This window comes from Oryctolagus cuniculus, chromosome 3 (genome assembly GCF_051225735.1).
Source record: "Oryctolagus cuniculus isolate XC-2025 breed Fujian yellow rabbit chromosome 3, ASM5122573v1, whole genome shotgun sequence".
Taxonomy (NCBI): Eukaryota; Metazoa; Chordata; class Mammalia; order Lagomorpha; family Leporidae; genus Oryctolagus; species Oryctolagus cuniculus.
The window spans coordinates 152,159,383-152,177,757 of NC_142869.1; the positions used below are offsets into that span (position 1 = coordinate 152,159,383).

Consider the following 18,375-nt stretch of genomic DNA (forward strand, 5'->3'; position numbering starts at 1 on the left):
GTGGAGATCTTGCCATTTTAAATGTTTATTTAAAAAATATTTACAAGTTTGCTGTTTGCCAGCATGTTCTAAATGCTAAAATGTGGCAGGATATAGGAAAGTCTCTCCTGATTTTTGTTTTTTCTTCCCAGTCAATGCTATACTGAAGATTTTGGAAGAAAGGGACTGAAAAGTTAGCCATTTTTTTAAGTAAATTAAGTTCAATACATTTCACCATAGATGAAATATCAAAACACAATTTTTTTGTTTCATTATTATAAAGTCAAAACTGGAACTATGTGTATTTGATTTTTCAAAGTCTTGAATTGTTTCATATAATTGTAAATGAACAAAAATGGTAGATATGATCATATTTTAATTAATCAGAACTTAATTAAGGTCTTGTTTTTAATCCAAAGTTGCTTAACTTAATGTTAAGAACATGATGAATCATTGTGAACAGCAAAAATGCCTGAATAACCTAACTAGAATCTTTGTGTATAAAAGTGAATTGTTCATTACTTCCAGAGATAACCAGTGGATGTCTTTAAACAAATTGTTATTATAAAGAAACAGCATGCTAGTTTGCTTTTGAATTACTTAACATTGATGATTTCTATGAGTTAACCGAAGGCTCAGAGACTATGATAGCATTCCCTTCTTGCTGCCTATTAGTATTGTTTAATATTTAGAACTTCCTTGAGGAAGCTACAGTCTTGGAATTACTTCCTGAATGATGACCATCAAGTTCTTATTTTTCAGAGTAACATTTGGAAGTTATGAAAATCTATGACGTTTTATATCCTGATTGAAATAAAGAAGTAACTCACATTTTAAAAATAGGACTGAATTGTTTTTGATCCATTGGGATAAATAAGTATATTTTAACAAATAATAAAAAATGTTTTATTTATCTATATGCCAGTATAATAAAAAATGGATTCTGATCCCTACAGAAATCCCTGGTGCCAATAATACACAAAAATAATCAATCCTGGACAGATTAAAGACAAAACTTTAAAATTAGAGAAAATGTAGGGAAGAAAACCTCAAAAGGAATGCCTCCTGCCCCCCATCTGTAAATATATCAGTATGTTCAGGGCATTCTCTTACTAATTACAGTATAATTATCAGATCTGACAAGTTACAACATATAATACTGTTATCTAGTCTACATTCTGTATTCAGACTTTGCCAGTTGTCACTTTAGTCACTATTTTTTTCCCACACATCTGGGATCCGTTGAATTTTGCTGTAATGTCTCTGGTCTTTAATCTGGAGTAGTTTCTCAGCACTGTTTATCTTTCATGGCCTTAATTCTTTTAGAGTACAGAACTGTTATTTTGTAGATTCTCCCTCAGTTTGTTTGTTTGATGTTTCCTCCTAATCAGATGCAGCCTGTGAGTTTTTAGTGGGGTATCACAGGAGTGCTGTGTTCTCAGAGTATCCTCTCAACAGACACATGATGTCAGTTTGCTTATTTCTTTAGATAATTCCCGTCATTTAGCAAAGGTGATGTGTGGCAGGTTTCCTCAATGTAAATTACCTTTCATCCCTTTGTAATTAATCTGGTATCATGTAGAGAGAGACTTACAAATGATAGCCTATTATTTCATACTTTTGTCCACTGATTTTAGATCCATTGATGATTTAATTTGGTCATTCTCTCTTCATTTATGAATTGGAATTGTGCTATAACAAAGAACTTTCCGTCTTCCTCATTTGTTCATTCATTCCTTTCTTGTCAGTGTGACTTTCTTGCAAAAATGATTGGTATTGTTAGTATCCATAATTAATTTGTTGCTTGAATTATAGAATTTTGTTTTTGTAAAAACGCTTTTTTGTAGAATGCTTTTTCCCTCATAAGCTTGAATTGTAAAATTTCTTTTGGTAGAAGGCCAGTGCCGTGGCTCACTTGGTTAATCCTCCACCTGCAGCACCGGCATCCCATATGGGCACCAGGTTCTAGTCCCGGTTGCTCCTCCTCCAGTCCAGCTCTCTGCTATGGCCCGGGAAGGCAGTGGAGGATGGCCCAAGTGCTTGGGCCCCTGTGCCCGCTTGGGAGACCAGGAGGAAGCACCTGGCTTTTGGCTTCGAATCGGCACAGCGCGCCAGCCATAGTGGCCATTTGGAGAGTGAACCAGCGGAGGGAAGACCTTTCTCTCTCTCTCTCACTAACTCTGCCTGTCTAATTAAAAAAAGAAATTCTTTTGGTAAAAATACTTTTTGTAGAATGCTTTTTTTGCTTATAAGAAAAAACAATGTACAAAAATAGAGCTATTTTTTCTCAGGACTTACATTTACTAATATTTTTGATATTGTTTTGAATATGCCATTGTTTTAATTTTTTAAATTTTATTTACTTATATAATTTTAATGTATTTCATATATACAGATTTAGGAACATAGTGATACTTTCCACCATACCCTCCCTCCAGCCCATGTGCCAACACTTCTTCCTCCTCCCTCTCCCATTCCCACAAAGATCTACTCTTAGTTTACTTAATAATGGTAAAGTCAACCCTACACTAAGTAAAAGAGTTCAACAAATCTTCTGAGTAAATAACTTTTTTTTTAAGATTTTTATTTATTTATTTGACAGTAGAGTTAAAGTGAGAGAGAAAGATGGAGAGAAAGGTCTTCCTTCCATTGGTTCACTTCCCAAATGGCCACAATGGCCGGAGCTGTGCTGATCCAAAGCCAGGAAGCCAGGTGCCTCCTGGTTTCCCACGTGGGCATAGGGGCCCAAGCACTTGGGCCATCCACCACTCCTTTCCCGGGCCATAGCAGAGAGCTGGACTAGAAGAGGAGCAACCAGGACTAGAACCGGTGCCCATATGGGATGGATGTTGGTGCCGCAGGCAGAGAGACCTGAGAGACCTGAATTGAGTTCGCAGCTTGCAGCTTTAGCCTGGCCCACACTTGGCTGCTGTGGCATTTGAGGAATGAACCAGTGGATGGCTGTGTTTCTGTGTCTCTGCCTCTTTTTTTTTTTTTTTTTTTTTTGATAAAAGTGTTTATTCACATTTTGGCTCTAGAGGATCACAGTCCAAGCTCAGGCAGACCCATGGGTCTGACTCTTGCTGACAGAGTCTGAGGTGGCACAGTGCAGCACATAACCAGAGAGGGAATGTGCTTGCCTGTCTAAGTGTATGCTGTTGTAAAACCACCAGGATTCAGTTAGGGGGAGGGCCTTTCCTTAATCCAACCTAATCACTTCCCAAAGGTCTTAGCTCTGAATATCATAATTGGATTAAGTTTTCACCATCTTTGTACCACTATGACTTTAGACTTAACCTTCTACATGAGCTCAGGGGCCAAATTTGTGAGCTTTCTTAAACTGCTGTCTACTTGTTGATGTGATTGTCGTGAGGTACACCTGTCAGCTGCCAGTGACTTCAACGTAGAGGAATAGAGTTAAGCTCCCACCTAGCCATCCCTTCCCAACAAAACCAAGGCTTACCCTCCTCATTCCCCCCTACCCCCATAAAGTTAGAGGAAGAGTCTGTTTAACAAAAAGATTTAGCAGTGGGCCTGGGAATATCTCTAATAAAGTCACTGTGCTCTTCAAAACAGCTATAATTCCCCAGGGTAAATAGAGTTTATCCCCCCATGTGTGTTAGAGAAACTTTGAAGAAATGTGTTTTGAATTATTTTCAGAAATTCTTTTTACGCCTGGGACCTCTTGTATGACTTTTTTTTTTTTTTTTGTCTTTCTAGGATTTAGAAGTAGGCCAGAATAAATAATTTTTAAAATTATAGAAGAATAACATTTAGTGCATATCAATGCAAAAAAAATGCCTAGATGATTGAACATTTTATCTCCTTAGGAAGAGAACGAAGCCCTTACAGGTGTACTTTATTTTCTATGAGAAACCCAGAGATCAATTTGTTCTTAAGAAATTAGCAATGACCAGATTCACAGTACTTCAGGCATAGCTGATATAGTGCAAGTTGTGTTTTAGATTTTCAGCCAGTCAGCTCCCTTGACCTCCCACCCTTAATGGCACTACTTCTGAACCACTGTTTACTTTCTGTGTATTTTGGGAGTCCAATTACTTGTACATTTAGTGCAAATGTATGCAAAGACAAAAAGAAGTTTTTTGGAAAAAGATAAAAATTATTTTTGCTTCCTTGGTGAAAAATCAGAACTAAAATTTTATATATTATATGCCTGTTTTGGAAACGACTAAAATTTTTAAAGCTCAACAGCTAATTAACTACATCACTTAGTGTTTACTGCATGCTGTCAGTATTTTGCCAATTTAAATGTAGTGTACAAATTATTAAGAATGTTAAAAATAATCACCTCAAATTCTTAAAGTTTTTTCAAATAAGTATTTGTATTTATCAACATGTTGTCATAATTTTTGTTGCCTATGATAGTGTTTAAGACTTCGATTTAAATGCTTTCTAACAACTCCTTATCTCAGTGGAGGAGAGGGATTATAAGGTGAAGATTTTATGTAATCTTAATAAAGCCACTGTGGTTTTAGCATGCACAGTCCTCCACACTTGCTCCACCTTTGCTTTTTATTTATTTATTTTATTTTTTAAAGATTTATTTATTTATGTGAAAGAGTTACAGAGAGAGAGAAGGAGAGGCAGAGAGAGAGAGAGAGAGAGAGGTCTTCCATCCGCTGGTTCACTCCCTGATTGGCCGAAACGGCTGGAGCTACACCAGTCTGAAGCCAAGAGGTTTTTCTGGATCTTCCCATGTGGATGCAGGAGCCCAAGGACTTGGGCCATCTTCTGCTTTCCCAAGCCATAGCAGAGAGCTGGATCAGAAGTAGAGCAGCCAGGACTCAAACCGGCGCCTAAATGGGATGCCGGCACTGCAAGTGGCAGCTTTACCTGCTATGCCACAGCGCCAGCCCCAACCTTTGCCTTTTAAAAAATAATTAGTGTTTATATGTTGCCTTTTAATTGCAATAGTACTCTCAAACATTTTTGAAGAAAAATAATTTTTGAGAAAACAAAATATTTTATTTTTAATTAGCATATGGTAAAAGAACTCTCCTCTTTTTGGATGACTTTTTTTTTTATGGTTTTTTTTTTTTTTTTTTTTTTTGACAGGCAGAGTGGACAGTGAGAGACATAGAGAAAGGTCTTCCTTTGCCATTGGTTCACCCTCCAATGGCCACTACGGCCGGCGCGCTGCAGCCGGCGCACCGCGCTGATCCGAAGCCAGGTGCTTCTCCTGGTCTCCCATGGGGTGCAGGGCCCAAGGACTTGGGCCATCCTCTACTGCACTCCCTGGCCACAGCAGAGAGCTGGCCTGGAAGAGGAGCAACCGGGACAGAATCTGGCACCCCAACCAGGACTAGAACTCGGTGTGCCAGCGCCGCAGGCGGAGGATTAGCCTAGTGATCCGCAGCGCCGGCTTGGATGACTTTTAACATTGTATGGATGAAAGTAACCACTACCAAAATACAGATTATAGTGCATCACCCCAAAAAGCTCTTCTGTTTTCTTCTATTCCCGCCTTTATACTTTTGTAATCACATCCTTCCCCACCCATATTTCAGCCCCTGGCAACCATTCATCTGTTCTCCCTTGTTGTACTTGTTTGAGAAAGTCATATAGGTATAACTCTGTGGTATCTAATATGTAACTTTTTTTTTGTCTCCCAGAAACCTTTCATTTAAGGTATACAAACTTCATGCATTTCATAAATACAACTTTAGGAACACAGTAATTCTTCCCACCCTACCTGCACTCCCACCCTTCTTCCTCCTCCCTCTCCTATTCCCATTCTTATTTTTTTACTAAAATCTATTTTCAATTAACTCTTTACATGTAAGATTATACTAAGTAAAGAGTTCAAAAAATATTATGAAAAAAACCTATTACTCAACAGTCACAGCAATGGTTGCTTCAAGTCATGACATCTCAAATTGTCAATTTCACTTCTATACATTACTTTTTAGGTGCTCTATTAGTTATCACAGATAAAGGAGAACATATGGTATTTGTCCTTTTGGGACTGGATTATTTCAGTAAGTATAATGTTTTCCAGTTGCATCCATTTTGTTGCAAACAACAGAATGTCATTTTTTCATTTTATTGCTATGTCCATTGTGTACATATACCATAATTTATTCAGTTTTCAGTTGATAGACATTTGGTTTGATGCCATTTCTTAGCTATTGTGAATTGAGCTGCAATAAACTTGGGAATACAGACAAGTCTTTCATTTGCTGATTTCATTTCCCTTGGGTCAATTCCCAGGAGTGGGATGGCTGGGTCATATGTTAGGTCTGTATTCAAATTTCTGAGGTATCTCCATACTGTCTTCCATAGTGGCTTTACCAGTTTACATTCCCACCAATGGTGTATTAGGGTATCTTTTTCCCCACATGCTCCCCAGCATTTGTTGTTTGTTAATTTCTGTATGAAAGCCATTCTAACCAGGGTGAGGTGAAACCTCATTGTGGTTTTGATTTTCATTTCCCTAATGGCTAGTGATTCTGAGCATTTTTTCACATGTCTATTGGCCATTTGGATTTCCTCTTTGAAAAATGTCCTTTTAAGTCCTGCCCATTTCTTATCTGGGTTGTTTGTTTTGTTGTTAAGTTTCTTGATCCCTTTATATATTCTGGTTATTAATCCTTTATCAGTCGCATAGTTTGCAAATAATTTCTCACATTCTATCAATTGCCGCTTCACTTTCCTGAGTGTTTCTTTTGCATTGCAGAAGCTTCTCAATTTGATCTAATTTCATTTGTCAATTTTAGCTTTGATTGTGCCTCTCAGGTCTTTTCCAAGAACCTTTGCCTATGCCAGTGTCTTGCAGGGCTTCCCCAACGTTCTCTAATAATTTGAAGGTATCAAGTCGTAGATTTAGGTCTTTAATCCATGTTGAGTGGGTTTTTGTGTAAGGTGTAAGGGTTTTGCTTCATACTTCTTCTGCATGCAGAGATCCAGTTTTCCCAGCACCATTTGTGGAAAAGAGTATCCTTATTCCAGGGATTGGTTTTAGCTCCTTCGTCAAATATAAGTTGGTTGTGGATGCTTCCATTGATTTCTGGTGATTCTGTCTGTTCCATTGGTCTGTCCATGTGTTTTTATTCCAATACCAGGCTGTTTTGATTTTAAATCCCTTGTAGTAGGTTTTGAAATCTGGTATTGTAATGCCTCTGGCTTTGTTATTGTTGTATAATATTGCTTTAGCTATTCAGAGTCTCCTGTGTTTCCATATGAATTTCAGCATCATTTATTCTGTATCTAAGAAGATTGTCTTTGATATTTTGGTTGTAATTGCACTAAGTCTGTAAATTGCTTTCGGTAGTATGGACATTTTGATGATATTGGTTCTTCCAATCCACGAACAGGGAAGATTTTCCCTTATTTGTATGTCTTATTCTGCTTCTTTAATGTTTTATAATCATCATCATAGAGATCCTTGGTTAAATTTATTCAAGGTATTTAATTTTTTTTGCAGATAATTAAAGGACACTGGTTCTGAGTGCTCCGGGAGAGAGAAATGTGCCCATCTCCCTCTTTTTTTCCTCTAGATTAGCAGGCACAATTTCCCCCACTGTGTTCCAAGCCTTACTCAAGCCAGGCTCTTCCCACAGCTTTATCGCCAGTGGTTTGGGCTGCTGCAGTCTGTTCTCACCTGGCTCCAAAGCTGGTGCCAAGGCTCTCGGCTGCTGGGGTCCTGAGTTCTGCACATCCACACACTCCACATAGTTCTACAGTGTCCCTCTAATTTGTGTGGAGTTTCCTCTGCTGTTTTTTCCCTAATACTTCCCTGGGATTGCATTCTCCACTTTTCCACAATTTTTTTTTTTTTTTTGAAACTATCTTCCCCTAGACTAGAGCGGTAAGCTGCCTCCCTATTTCACCATTTTGGACTATGTAACCTTTTGGGATTGATTAAGTCTGCATGATGCATTTGTGATTCATTGAAGTCACATATTAATAGTTCTTTTTTTGCAGAGTATTGTTCTATTGTTTAGATGTATTGTTCACCTGTTTGTGGATGTCTGGGTTGTAGATTTCTTCCAGTTTTGAGCAATTGTGAATAAGTTTTTGTGTGAACTGGAGTTTACTTTTCTGTAGTGTCCATACCTAGGAGTGATCGTTGTCTCATAGGGTGTGTGCTTCACTTTATAAGAAATATCCAGAGCCGGCGCTGTGTCATAGCAAGTAAAGCCGCCGTCTGCATCCCATGTGGGTGCATGTTCGAGTTCCGGATGCTCCACTTCTGATCCCTGCTCTGTGCTATGGCCTGGGAAAGCACTAGAGGATGGCCTAAGTCCTTGGGACCCTGCACTCATGTGGGAGACCTGGACTGGCTCCTGGCTTCCGATCAGCCCAGCTCCGGCCATTATGGCCAATTGGGGAGTGATTGAGTGAATAGCTCTCTCTCTCTGTCTCTCTCTGCCTTTCCTTCTCCCTCTGTGTAACTCTGACTTTCAAAAAAAATAAGTTTTTTTAAAAAGAGAAATATCCAAGCTGTTATCCATATGGTTGTCCAGTTTTGCATTTCCACAACAATGTATGAGAGTTCCTATGGTTCTGAACCCTTAGCAATACGTGTGTGCTGTTGGTATTTTCTAATTTACTTATTCTATTAGGGATGTTCTAATATTTCATGGTTCTAGTGCTTGTTCCCAAGGTGACTAATGATATTGAGCACTTAATCTGTTTTATGTTACTTATTCTCTGGTGAAGTGTCAATTTAAATCTTTTGCTTACTATTTTCTTATTATTGAGTCTTGACAATACTTTATATTTTCTCAATACAAATCATTTGTTGGATTGTAATTTACCAATATTTTCTCCAGTGTGTAATATCTTTTCATTCTATTTACAGAGTAGAAGTCCACAAATCAAAAACGTAATTTTGATGAGTTTCAGCTTATCAGTTTTTTGATGTCATGTCTAAGAATTTTTTGCCTAAGCTTAGATCATGAAAATTTTCTTCACTTTTTCAGTTTTACGTTTAGAGTTATATAGAGTAGTGAAATCAGGTACTTTTCCAAAATTGTTTTGGCTATTCTAATTCCTTTGTCTTCACTGCTTTATATTTACTGTTAATGGTATGAAATAATACATTTCATTACCACTTATATGTTCTTATAAAAACCTTTTTAAAAAAATGCCATGATGTGTGTGTTTTATGTGTGTATTTGGGTCATCAGAGTGACAGTTTGATCTGGCTAGCATGATGGGGAAGGATGTATTAATTTAATACCAAAATTGTCTTCACTAATTACATTCTTCAAGCATAGATAAATAAAATATACAGAACATCAGTTTTAAAATTATCTTGTTGCTCTATACCCCAAAATCCTGCTTGTGATTTGATTCAACCTATATTGAATTTGTGGAATAGTTTGAGGAAAATTGGCATCTATGTTTTCCGAACCATGCACATAGGGTGTCTTTCCATTTATTTAGTTCTTTGTGATTTCTTTTATCAGTGTATGATACAGTTTTCAATGTACAAATCCTAAACACATGTTATTAGATTTATATCTAGTTGTTTTACTTATCTTTTAGATTCCTTAGGATTTTTACTTTAAAAAATCATGTTGTCTGCAAATAGGAAGTTGTATTTATTTATGTATTCTTTTACAATGTGTCTGCCTTTTCATATTGCTCTGGCTAAGACCTCCAGGATGGTGTCCAATAGGAGTAGTGAAAGCAGACATTTTTGTGTTGTTCCTGATTTTAGGGAAACCATCCAGTCTTTCACCGTTAAAGATGATGATAGTTATAGGCTTTTTTGGGGGGTGGGGAAGCTATACCTTTTATCAGATTAAGGACATTCCCTTCTTTGCCCTAGTGTGCTAAAAGGTGTTCTTTGTTGGTTATGCCTATGTTGAACATGGTCAATAATCTTTCCAGTCTATTGACAGTCATACTATTTTCTTTGTTGGTTGATGTGAATTATTGCCATTCATTTTCAAATACTGAAACAAGATAAACTTCAGTTGGTTGTGATGTATTATCTTTGCAATATATTCCTGGATTCAGTTTGTTAATACTTTATTAAAGATTTTTGTACCTATGTTTGTTTGAGATTTTGGTCTGTAAGTTGTGTTTCTTGTACTATTTTAGTCTGATTTTGATAGAGGATAATGTTCTTCTCTTGAAATGTGTTGGGAAGTATTCACTTCTCATTTCCAGGATAAGCTGTGTATAATCAGTATAATTTTTTGTTTAGATGTTTGGGATAAAAAAAACACAGAGCTTTATTGGTTTAAAATTTTAAACTACAAATTCAGTTTCTTGAATAGAGAACTGTTCAGACTATTTCTTCTTGAGTGGACTTTTAAAAGTTTTTCAAGAAATTTTTGCATTTTGTTTAAATTGTTGCTGTTGACAATTTAAATACCGATCCAAGATTTGTATTTAGGAAGGCAATGATTTTGAATTTGAGCAGCAGCATAATGTAGTGAATAAAACTTATGGTTCAGGAATCAGACTGACAGTTACTTAACCTCTTCTGCTTAAGTTACCTCATCTGAGAAATGTACATATATGCTGTAGAAACCACCACCATAAGATTATTGTGAATAGTGAAGAATATAATGTGCTTGGTAAGCACTAATTTATTTTTATTTTATTTTATTTTTTAAAGATTTATTTTTTACTTGAGAGTCAGAATTACACATAGAGAGGAGAGTCAGAGAGAGAGAGAGAGAGAGAGAGAGGTCTTCCATCCGATGGTTCACTCCCCAATTGGCCACAATGGATGAAACTGCACCGATCAGGAGCCAGGAGCTTCTTCTGAGTCTCCCACGTGGGTGGAGGGGCCCAAAGATTTGGACCATCTTCTGCTGCTATCCCAGGCCATTGCAGAGAGCTGGATCAGAAGTGGAGCAGCCGGGACTTGAACCGGCACCCATATGGGATGCTGGCACTTCAGGCCAGGGCGTTAACCCGCTGCACCACAGCGCCAGCCCTGGTAAGCACTAATTTAAATAATCATTTGTTTTCATCGTTTCATTGTTACCTATCATTGGTAACCAACAGTAATCATAGATTTTGCTTCAGACTTCTTCCTAGTCCATACTCCAAAGGCATTTTCTTTTGTTTTAAATAGATGTTTTCTAACCTTGTGAAGACCTTGTCACACAAAACATCTAGAAACATCTTAATTCAAACCCTACCTGTTTCTTTTACTTGATACACGGGTCCTTGGGCACACACATATACACACATACAACATTATTTACAAACATACCTGTTTCTTTTACTTTCCATTATTAGTTCCTACATCAAACCAAAGGAAGTGCTGTTAACGTGCAGATGAAGCAAGGCTTTTGTTTTTGACAAGGATGGTGCCTTAATTCAGTGACTACTGTATGTCCATAAAGTTCACCTGGAAAGGTTGTTTAAATGATGTTTTCTGTGCTCTGTCGCCAGAGGTTATGATTCAGTTGGTTGGGATGAGGCCCATTTATTTGCATTTCTGATAAGGTCTTGTGCCTTCGATGGTTTCAGGAACACTGCCTCAGTAGTGTGGTTGGGAATTGACTGTCAACACCAAAAGGCCCTTAGGGAACCTGTTGTTTAACCTCAGATTCCTTTTCATTAGTGATTTGTCTATCAGATTATACTTTATTCTTTCAAAATGTGCCTGTCAGTACACTTGTTGGTATTCTGTTTGTCACTTATCTGAATTACAATTTCCCAAGATGTAACAAGTGTTATATTAAACCTTTTAAACTTAGACCTTACTTCTTCTCCTCCTTTTTGTATTTTTCACTAATTAGTGACATTATAGACACATAAATACATCATTTTTCTTCTTTGTAGCTAAATGTATCTCATTTCTTTATAATAGACACATAAATAAATCATTTTTCTTCTTTGTAGCTAAATGTATCTCATTTCTTTACACATAAAAATTTTTGTGATTGACGTCTTTTCACTTAGGTTTAAAAGAAAGTTGTTTGTAAGAAAATGTTTATCTGGGGACCTGCACCATGGGTCACTGGGTTAATCCTCTGCCTGCGGCACCAGCATCCCCTATGGGCACAGGTTCTAGTCCCAGTTGCTTCTCTTCTAATCCAGCTCTCTGCTGTGGCCTGCGAAAGCAGTGGAGGATGGCCCAAATTCCTGGGCCCCTGCACCTGCATGGGAGACCAGGAGGAGGACCCTGGCTCCTGGCTTCGGATCAGCGTAGTTCCGGCTTTTGCAGCCATTTGGAGGGGATGAACCAACTGAAGACCTTTATCTCTGTCTGTCTCTCTCTCACTGTAACTCTACCTGTCAAATAAATAAATAAATAAATAAGAAAATGTTTATCTGTAGCAACTTTGAATCCTTAGCTGCATTATATTTTATCTATATTCACTCTGTGTCTTGTGATTATATTAAATGATTAAAGCAGTAGTTAAGGTGTTTGAAGAAATGTCGCTGTCTTTAAAATTTTAAGCTATTTTCTGTGGAACCTTGAAACAGTTTTGTTATCTTAGTAGAGGCCTATACTGTGAAACATTCATATCTTAATTTCTCTTTCAGGTGCGTATAGCAGCAAAATTCATCATCCATGCCCCTCCTGGAGAATTTAATGAGGTATTTAATGGTGAGTGCTTAATTTATAATACTAAGGCTTGGTATATCTAGCATTCTTTTATTTTTTTACAACTGTATTACTAAAGGAATCTGAGAAGACTACATAAAAAATGTTTTCTGAATTACAATGAAAATTTGTGTCTATCTGTATTTTGTAATGGCTAGAATATTATGTCCTTATGATATATAGGGTAATTCTTCTTAAGTAAATTACTTTTTAAAAGAATAAAATAAATTTTGTGATCATTTTTGATAAAGCAGTTTCTTTTTGGTAAATTGTTTGATTCAAGTAAAAATGTAAGCACATAGAGTAGATTTCTCCTGTAGAACACTTAAATGGTTTAGAAAAACAGTAGGGATCAGGCATTTGGCACAGTGGTTAAGTTGTTGCTTGTGATGGCTGTATCCCACATCAGAGTGCCTACTTCAAAGCCAGGCTACTCCACTTCCCATCCAGCTTCCTGCTAATATACATCCTGGAAGGCAGCAGGTGATGACTCAAGTACTTGGGTCCTTGCCACCTGAAAACCTGGATTGAGTTCTGGGTTCTTGGCCTTGTCTTGGGTCAGCCCTAGCTGTTACCAGCAGATACAAGTTCTCTTCTTTGTTTGCTTCTCTGTCTCTCTGCCTTTCAAATAAAACAAAAAAATAAAATGAGGACAAGTTTTTCATTTTAAATACATTTTTGTGTTTCCTTTAAAAATAAATCTGTTAGATTAATATGAACAGCTAGAGGGGAGAACATTATAGCTTTCTTTAAACCTTATTGGCAGACATTTTTATAATTATTCACTTATAGACCAGAAATTTAAAAGTCTCTGCAGTCTGCTGGTTGCCATAAAACCTGTAAAAACTGCTCTTCAGGAGTAAGGTTGATGGCTGAAAGAATCACCCAGAAAATGATCTATAGAAGTTCCTTAATAAATTCCTGCAAGTGCTATAAATGTGTTATTTCTCCTTCATGTATATTTGACCTTCACTGTGTCCTTTTTTATTTTTTAAATATTTATTTATTTGAAAGGCAAAATTACAGAGAGGCAGAGACAGAGAAAGGTATTCCTTTCACTGGTTCACTCCCCAGAGAGCCACAAGGGCTGGAGTTGTGGCAGTCCAAATCTAGGGGCCAGGAGTTTCTTTTGCATCTCCCACGCAGGTACAGCACCCAGGCCATCTTCCACTGCCTTCCCAGGCCACAGCAAAGAACTAGATCGGAATTGGAGCAGCTGGGACCTGAACCGGCGCCCATATAGGATGCTGGCACTGCAGATGGCGCCCCTACCCACTACTCCACAGTGCCATCCCCTTCTGTGTCGTCTTTTTTTTTTTAAAGATTTATTTTACTTAATTGACAGAAAGAGGTAAACAAAGACAAAGAGAAAGATCTTCCATCTGCTGGTTCATAGCGGGAGCCAATCAGATCCGAAGTCAGGAGCCAGGAGCTTCTTCTGGGTCTCCCACGTGGGTGCAGGGCCCAAGAATTTGGGCCATCCTCTGGCGCATTAGCAGGAAGCTGGATCAGAAGGGGAACAGCCAGGACTTGAACCAGTACCCTTATGGGATGCCAGTGCTGCAGGCCGGGTTTTAACCTGCTGCACCATAGCACCAGCCCCTTTTACTATGTCTTAAATTTAAAGAAAATTTATACAGAGCTCTTTAGTTCCATTTTTAAAATACTCTACTGTAGAAGAAACTACCAGGGGACTTGAAAAGGTTTATAGAAAAATGTAATTAACAGATATAAACTTTATTTCTAAACATGAGTAAGTTAAAACACTTATAAGTGATGATATCATCCACATCACTAAAGAATGAGGATCCTGGGAATTTAACCATGTCTATGCAGTGTTTTTAAAAATTATTAACTGAGGAAAACTGTGTTCTATTTAAAGATATTTTTTAAGATTGGGAAACAAAAATAAGTCAGAAAGAGCCAAATCCGAACTGTAAGACAAAATGTTTAATAATTTCCCATTGAAATTCTTACAAGATTGCTCTTGTTTGGTGAGAGGAACGAGTAGGAGCATTGCTACAGTGGAAAGATTCTCTAGTGACTCTTTCTCAGGTGTTTTTCTGCCAAACCTTTGGTTAACTTTCTCAAAACACTTTACTAATAAGCAGCTGTTACTGTCCTTTGGCCTTCCAGAATGCCAGCAAGCAAAGGATCTTGAGCATCCCAAAAACTTATTTCTGTGACCTGTTCTCTTGACAGTTTGCTCTTGTTTTGAGTGGACTACTTTTGTGTCTTGGTAGCCATTGATTAGATTGTGGTTTGTTTTCAGGACCATACTGGTAAAGCTATCATTCATCTCTCTTACAGTTCTTGGAAGAAATGCTTCAAAAATTTGATCTCATTTTTTAAAATCTTCCTTGAAAGCTCTGCTCTTGTCTGCAGCTGACCTGGGTGTGACAGGCACCCATTGAACAAAGAGTTTAATTTTTTAGTCAGAATTGTGTAAGCTGAAATCAGCTGAAATTCCTGTGGTGTTGGTTGTTGTTTCTTCTGTTAATCTTTGGTCCTCTTTTTTTAGAGCACAAACAAAATTCATATTTTCCTCAAAAATTGGTTTGCTCTGTGAGCTTCATCTGCAACCTTGTCTTGTACCTTAAAATGAATTACTCATTTCTCTCTTGTTTATTTTTTAAGATTTTATTTATTTATTTCAAAGTCAGATGGAGAGACAGATTTTTCCATCCACTGGTTCATTCTCCAGGCAATGACCAGAGCTGAGCCAGACCAAAGCTTAGAAACAGGAGCTCCATGCAGATTTCCCACATGGGTGGCAGGGGCCCAAACACTTGAGTTGTCTTCCACTACTTTTCCCAGGCTATTTGCAGGAAACTGGGTCAGAAATGGAGCAACCAGACATGAATTGGCATGCAAACGGGAAGCTGGCATCACAGGCAGAAGTTTAACTCACTATGCTATAATGCTGGCCCCAGTTACACTCTTCCTTCCTCCCTTCCTTCCGTCCTTCCTTCCTTCTGCCCTTCCTTCATTTATTTGAAAGGCAGTTACAGAGAGACAGAGGCAGAGAGAGAGAGATCTTCCATCTGCTGGTTCACTCCCCAGATGGCTGCAACAGCCGGAGCTGAGCTGATTCAAAGCTAGGAGTCAGGAGTTTCCTCTAGGCCTCCCACGCAGGTGCAGGGGCCCAAGGACTTGGGCCATTTCCACTGCTTTCCCATGCCATAGCAGAGAGCTGGATCAGAAGTGGAGCAGCCAGAACTCAGCAGCCAGAACTCAAACCGGTGCCGATATGGGATGCTAGCACTGCAGGCTACAGCTTTACCTGATAGTCCACAGCACTTGCCCCTCCAGTTACTCATTTCTAAACTGCTGTTCTCTTTGGGCCATGTTCCCCATAAACCTTTCATAAAGTGTCAGTGACTTACCCATTCTTCAATCCAAGCTTCACTATACATTTGATGTTTGTTCTTGCTGCAGTTTTAGTAGAATTTGTATTGCTCTGTTAGCAACTCTTTTCAAACTGGTGTCTTATCCTTAATGCCTCAAACTAGATCCTGTTCAGACATGGTAGAAAAAGTTAGTATATTTTTGGTGCTAAAAAGTGTTGAAATCCATGCATAGTTTTTTTTAATAATACACATTTTCCATGAACTTTTGAAGATTATTCATATTAACATTTTTGATGAATTTTAATTTCTAGTTTTCATTCATACTATAAAACATAATGCATGGTGCTGGATCTGCTGCTCAGTAGGCTAAGCTTCCACCTGTGGCACCGCCATCCCATATGGCTGCCAGTTGGTGTCCCAGCTGCTGCTCTTCCAATCCAGCTCTCTGCTGATGGCCTGGGAAGGCAGTGGAAGATGGCCCGAGTGCTTGGGCCCCTGCACCTGCGTGGAAGACACAGAAGGGGCTCTTGGCTCCTAGCTTCAGATTGGCCTAGCTCCGGCCTTTGCAGCTATTTGGGGAGTGAACCAGTGGGTGGAAGATCTTTCTTTCTGTCTCTCCCTCTCTGTCTGTAATTCTGTCTCTCAAATAAACAAATAAAATCATTAAAAAAAAAAAAAGTAATGAAATCTTACCTCAGAAAAGATTAGATTTGAAAGTAAAGAAATGAGGCAAAAGTTGTATAAAGTTAAGATTACCATTGGGAATCTGTTGAATCATGCACAAACTATAATATATGATTTATCCATACAAGTACTTATGACAGTTCAGGGTCTGTCATTTGGTCCTCTCCTGAGCCAGGCCCTGAACTACACATAGAGAATGAATGGAGAATTTTTCTTTGTAAAAGATATCTGTAAATCAAAATAATTCTACTTAAGATAACAGTAAAATCTTAAGTAGTAAACATAGGAATTGGAGAAAATTCAAAAGTATTTCTGCTTCCTGTCATTTAATTCTTTTTTTTTTTTTTTTTTTTAATATTTACTTGAAAGAGTTACACAGAGAGAGGAGAGGCAGAGAGAGAGAGACCGAGAGAGCGAGGTCTTCCATCCAATGGTTCACTCCTCAATTTGCCTCAACGGCCAGAGCTGCACCGATCCAAAGGCAGGAGCTTCTTCTGGGTCTCCTACATGCTTTCCTACTGCTTTCCCAGGCCACAGCAGAGAGCTGGATTAGAAGAGGAGCAGCCAGGACTAGAACCAATGCCCATGTGGGATGCTGGTGCTTCAGGTCAGGGCGTTAACCCGCTGCACCACAGCGTCGGCCCCTACTTCTATTTTAAATATTCAGTCTTTATAACCAACATCTATGTTAATATGGTTGATGATTGGATAATTAAAGAAGATAGTATCTCAGGCTGGCATTGTGGTACAATAGGTTAAGCTGTCACCTGTGATGCTGGCATCTCATGTGAGCCCCTTTTCGAGTCCCAGATGCTCAACGTCGAATCCAACTCCCTGCTAATGCCTCTGGGAAAGCAGTGGAATGTGATTCCAGTGCTTGAGTTGCTGTCACCCACATGGGAGTCTTAGATGGAGTTTCTGGCTTCTGGCTTGGGCCTAGCCCAGCCCTGGCCTTTGCAGCCATTTGGGGAATGAATCAGTGGATGGAAGATCTCTGTCTCTTTTTAACTCTGCCTTTCAAATAAATAAATCTTAATAAAAACAAGAAGGTCTCCTCTCTAGCTTCAAAATTAGCATATAATTGATGAAGCTGCAATAAAGTCTCCAAACTCCTGTGCAATTCATAGATCCAAGAAATGTAATTCTGGGCCAGCACTGTGGCTCACTAGGCTAATCCTCCACCTGCGGCACCGGCACCTCGGGTTCTAGTCCCAGTCGGGGCACCGGATTCTGCTGTGGCCCAAGAAGGCAGTGGAGGATAGCCTAAGCGCTTGGGCCCTGCAGCCGCATAGGAAACTAGAAGGAAGCACCTGGCTCTGGCTTCTGGCTTCGGATCAGCGCAGTGCGCCGGCCGTAGCGGCCATTTTGGGGGTGAACCAATGGAAAAGGAAGACCTTTCTCTCTCTCTCTCTCTCTCTAACTCTGCCTGTCAAAAAAAAAAAAAAAAAAAAAAAGGAAATTCTAAGAAAAGTTTTCCTGTTATTGTTCTCTTACTGGATTAAATGCCCTGGATATTTTTTATTCAGGAAGGTCCTAGAGGAATGTCTGTGTCCTAGAAATTGGTTTTCTAAGTCTTATTTGGAATTAACATTGAATTGATATGTTCTGTGTTGAGTTACAGTAAATGTGGTCATTTAGTGTGAGCCATAAGTAGGCCTGGGGTGCGTAGTGAGCTATAGAATATGTGTAAGTGGGATATAGAGCCTAGTTAATCAATTTTAACTGAGAGGGTGCTTTAGAGCTTAAAAATAATTAAGTGTTTGAAGGGAAAAATCTTTTATGAGTTTAATTATTTCCATGACTATTTTTGTTGAA

The 18,375-nt window shown here is 38.5% G+C and overlaps 1 protein-coding gene across 5 annotated transcripts in view; it reads left to right on the top strand.

Annotated features, from left to right (window-relative positions):
- CAPZA2 (capping actin protein of muscle Z-line subunit alpha 2) overlaps positions 1-18,375 on the top strand; it is a 68,919-nt gene that overhangs the window by 19,732 nt on the left and 30,812 nt on the right. For 2 of the 5 annotated variants that reach the window (NM_001171021.1, XM_089327944.1), the window contains 1 exon segment: positions 12,466-12,529. The exons of the other annotated variants lie outside the window; for them this stretch is intronic. In NM_001171021.1, coding sequence (NP_001164492.1) covers positions 12,466-12,529 — 64 coding nt within the window. 5 annotated transcript variants of the gene reach the window in all.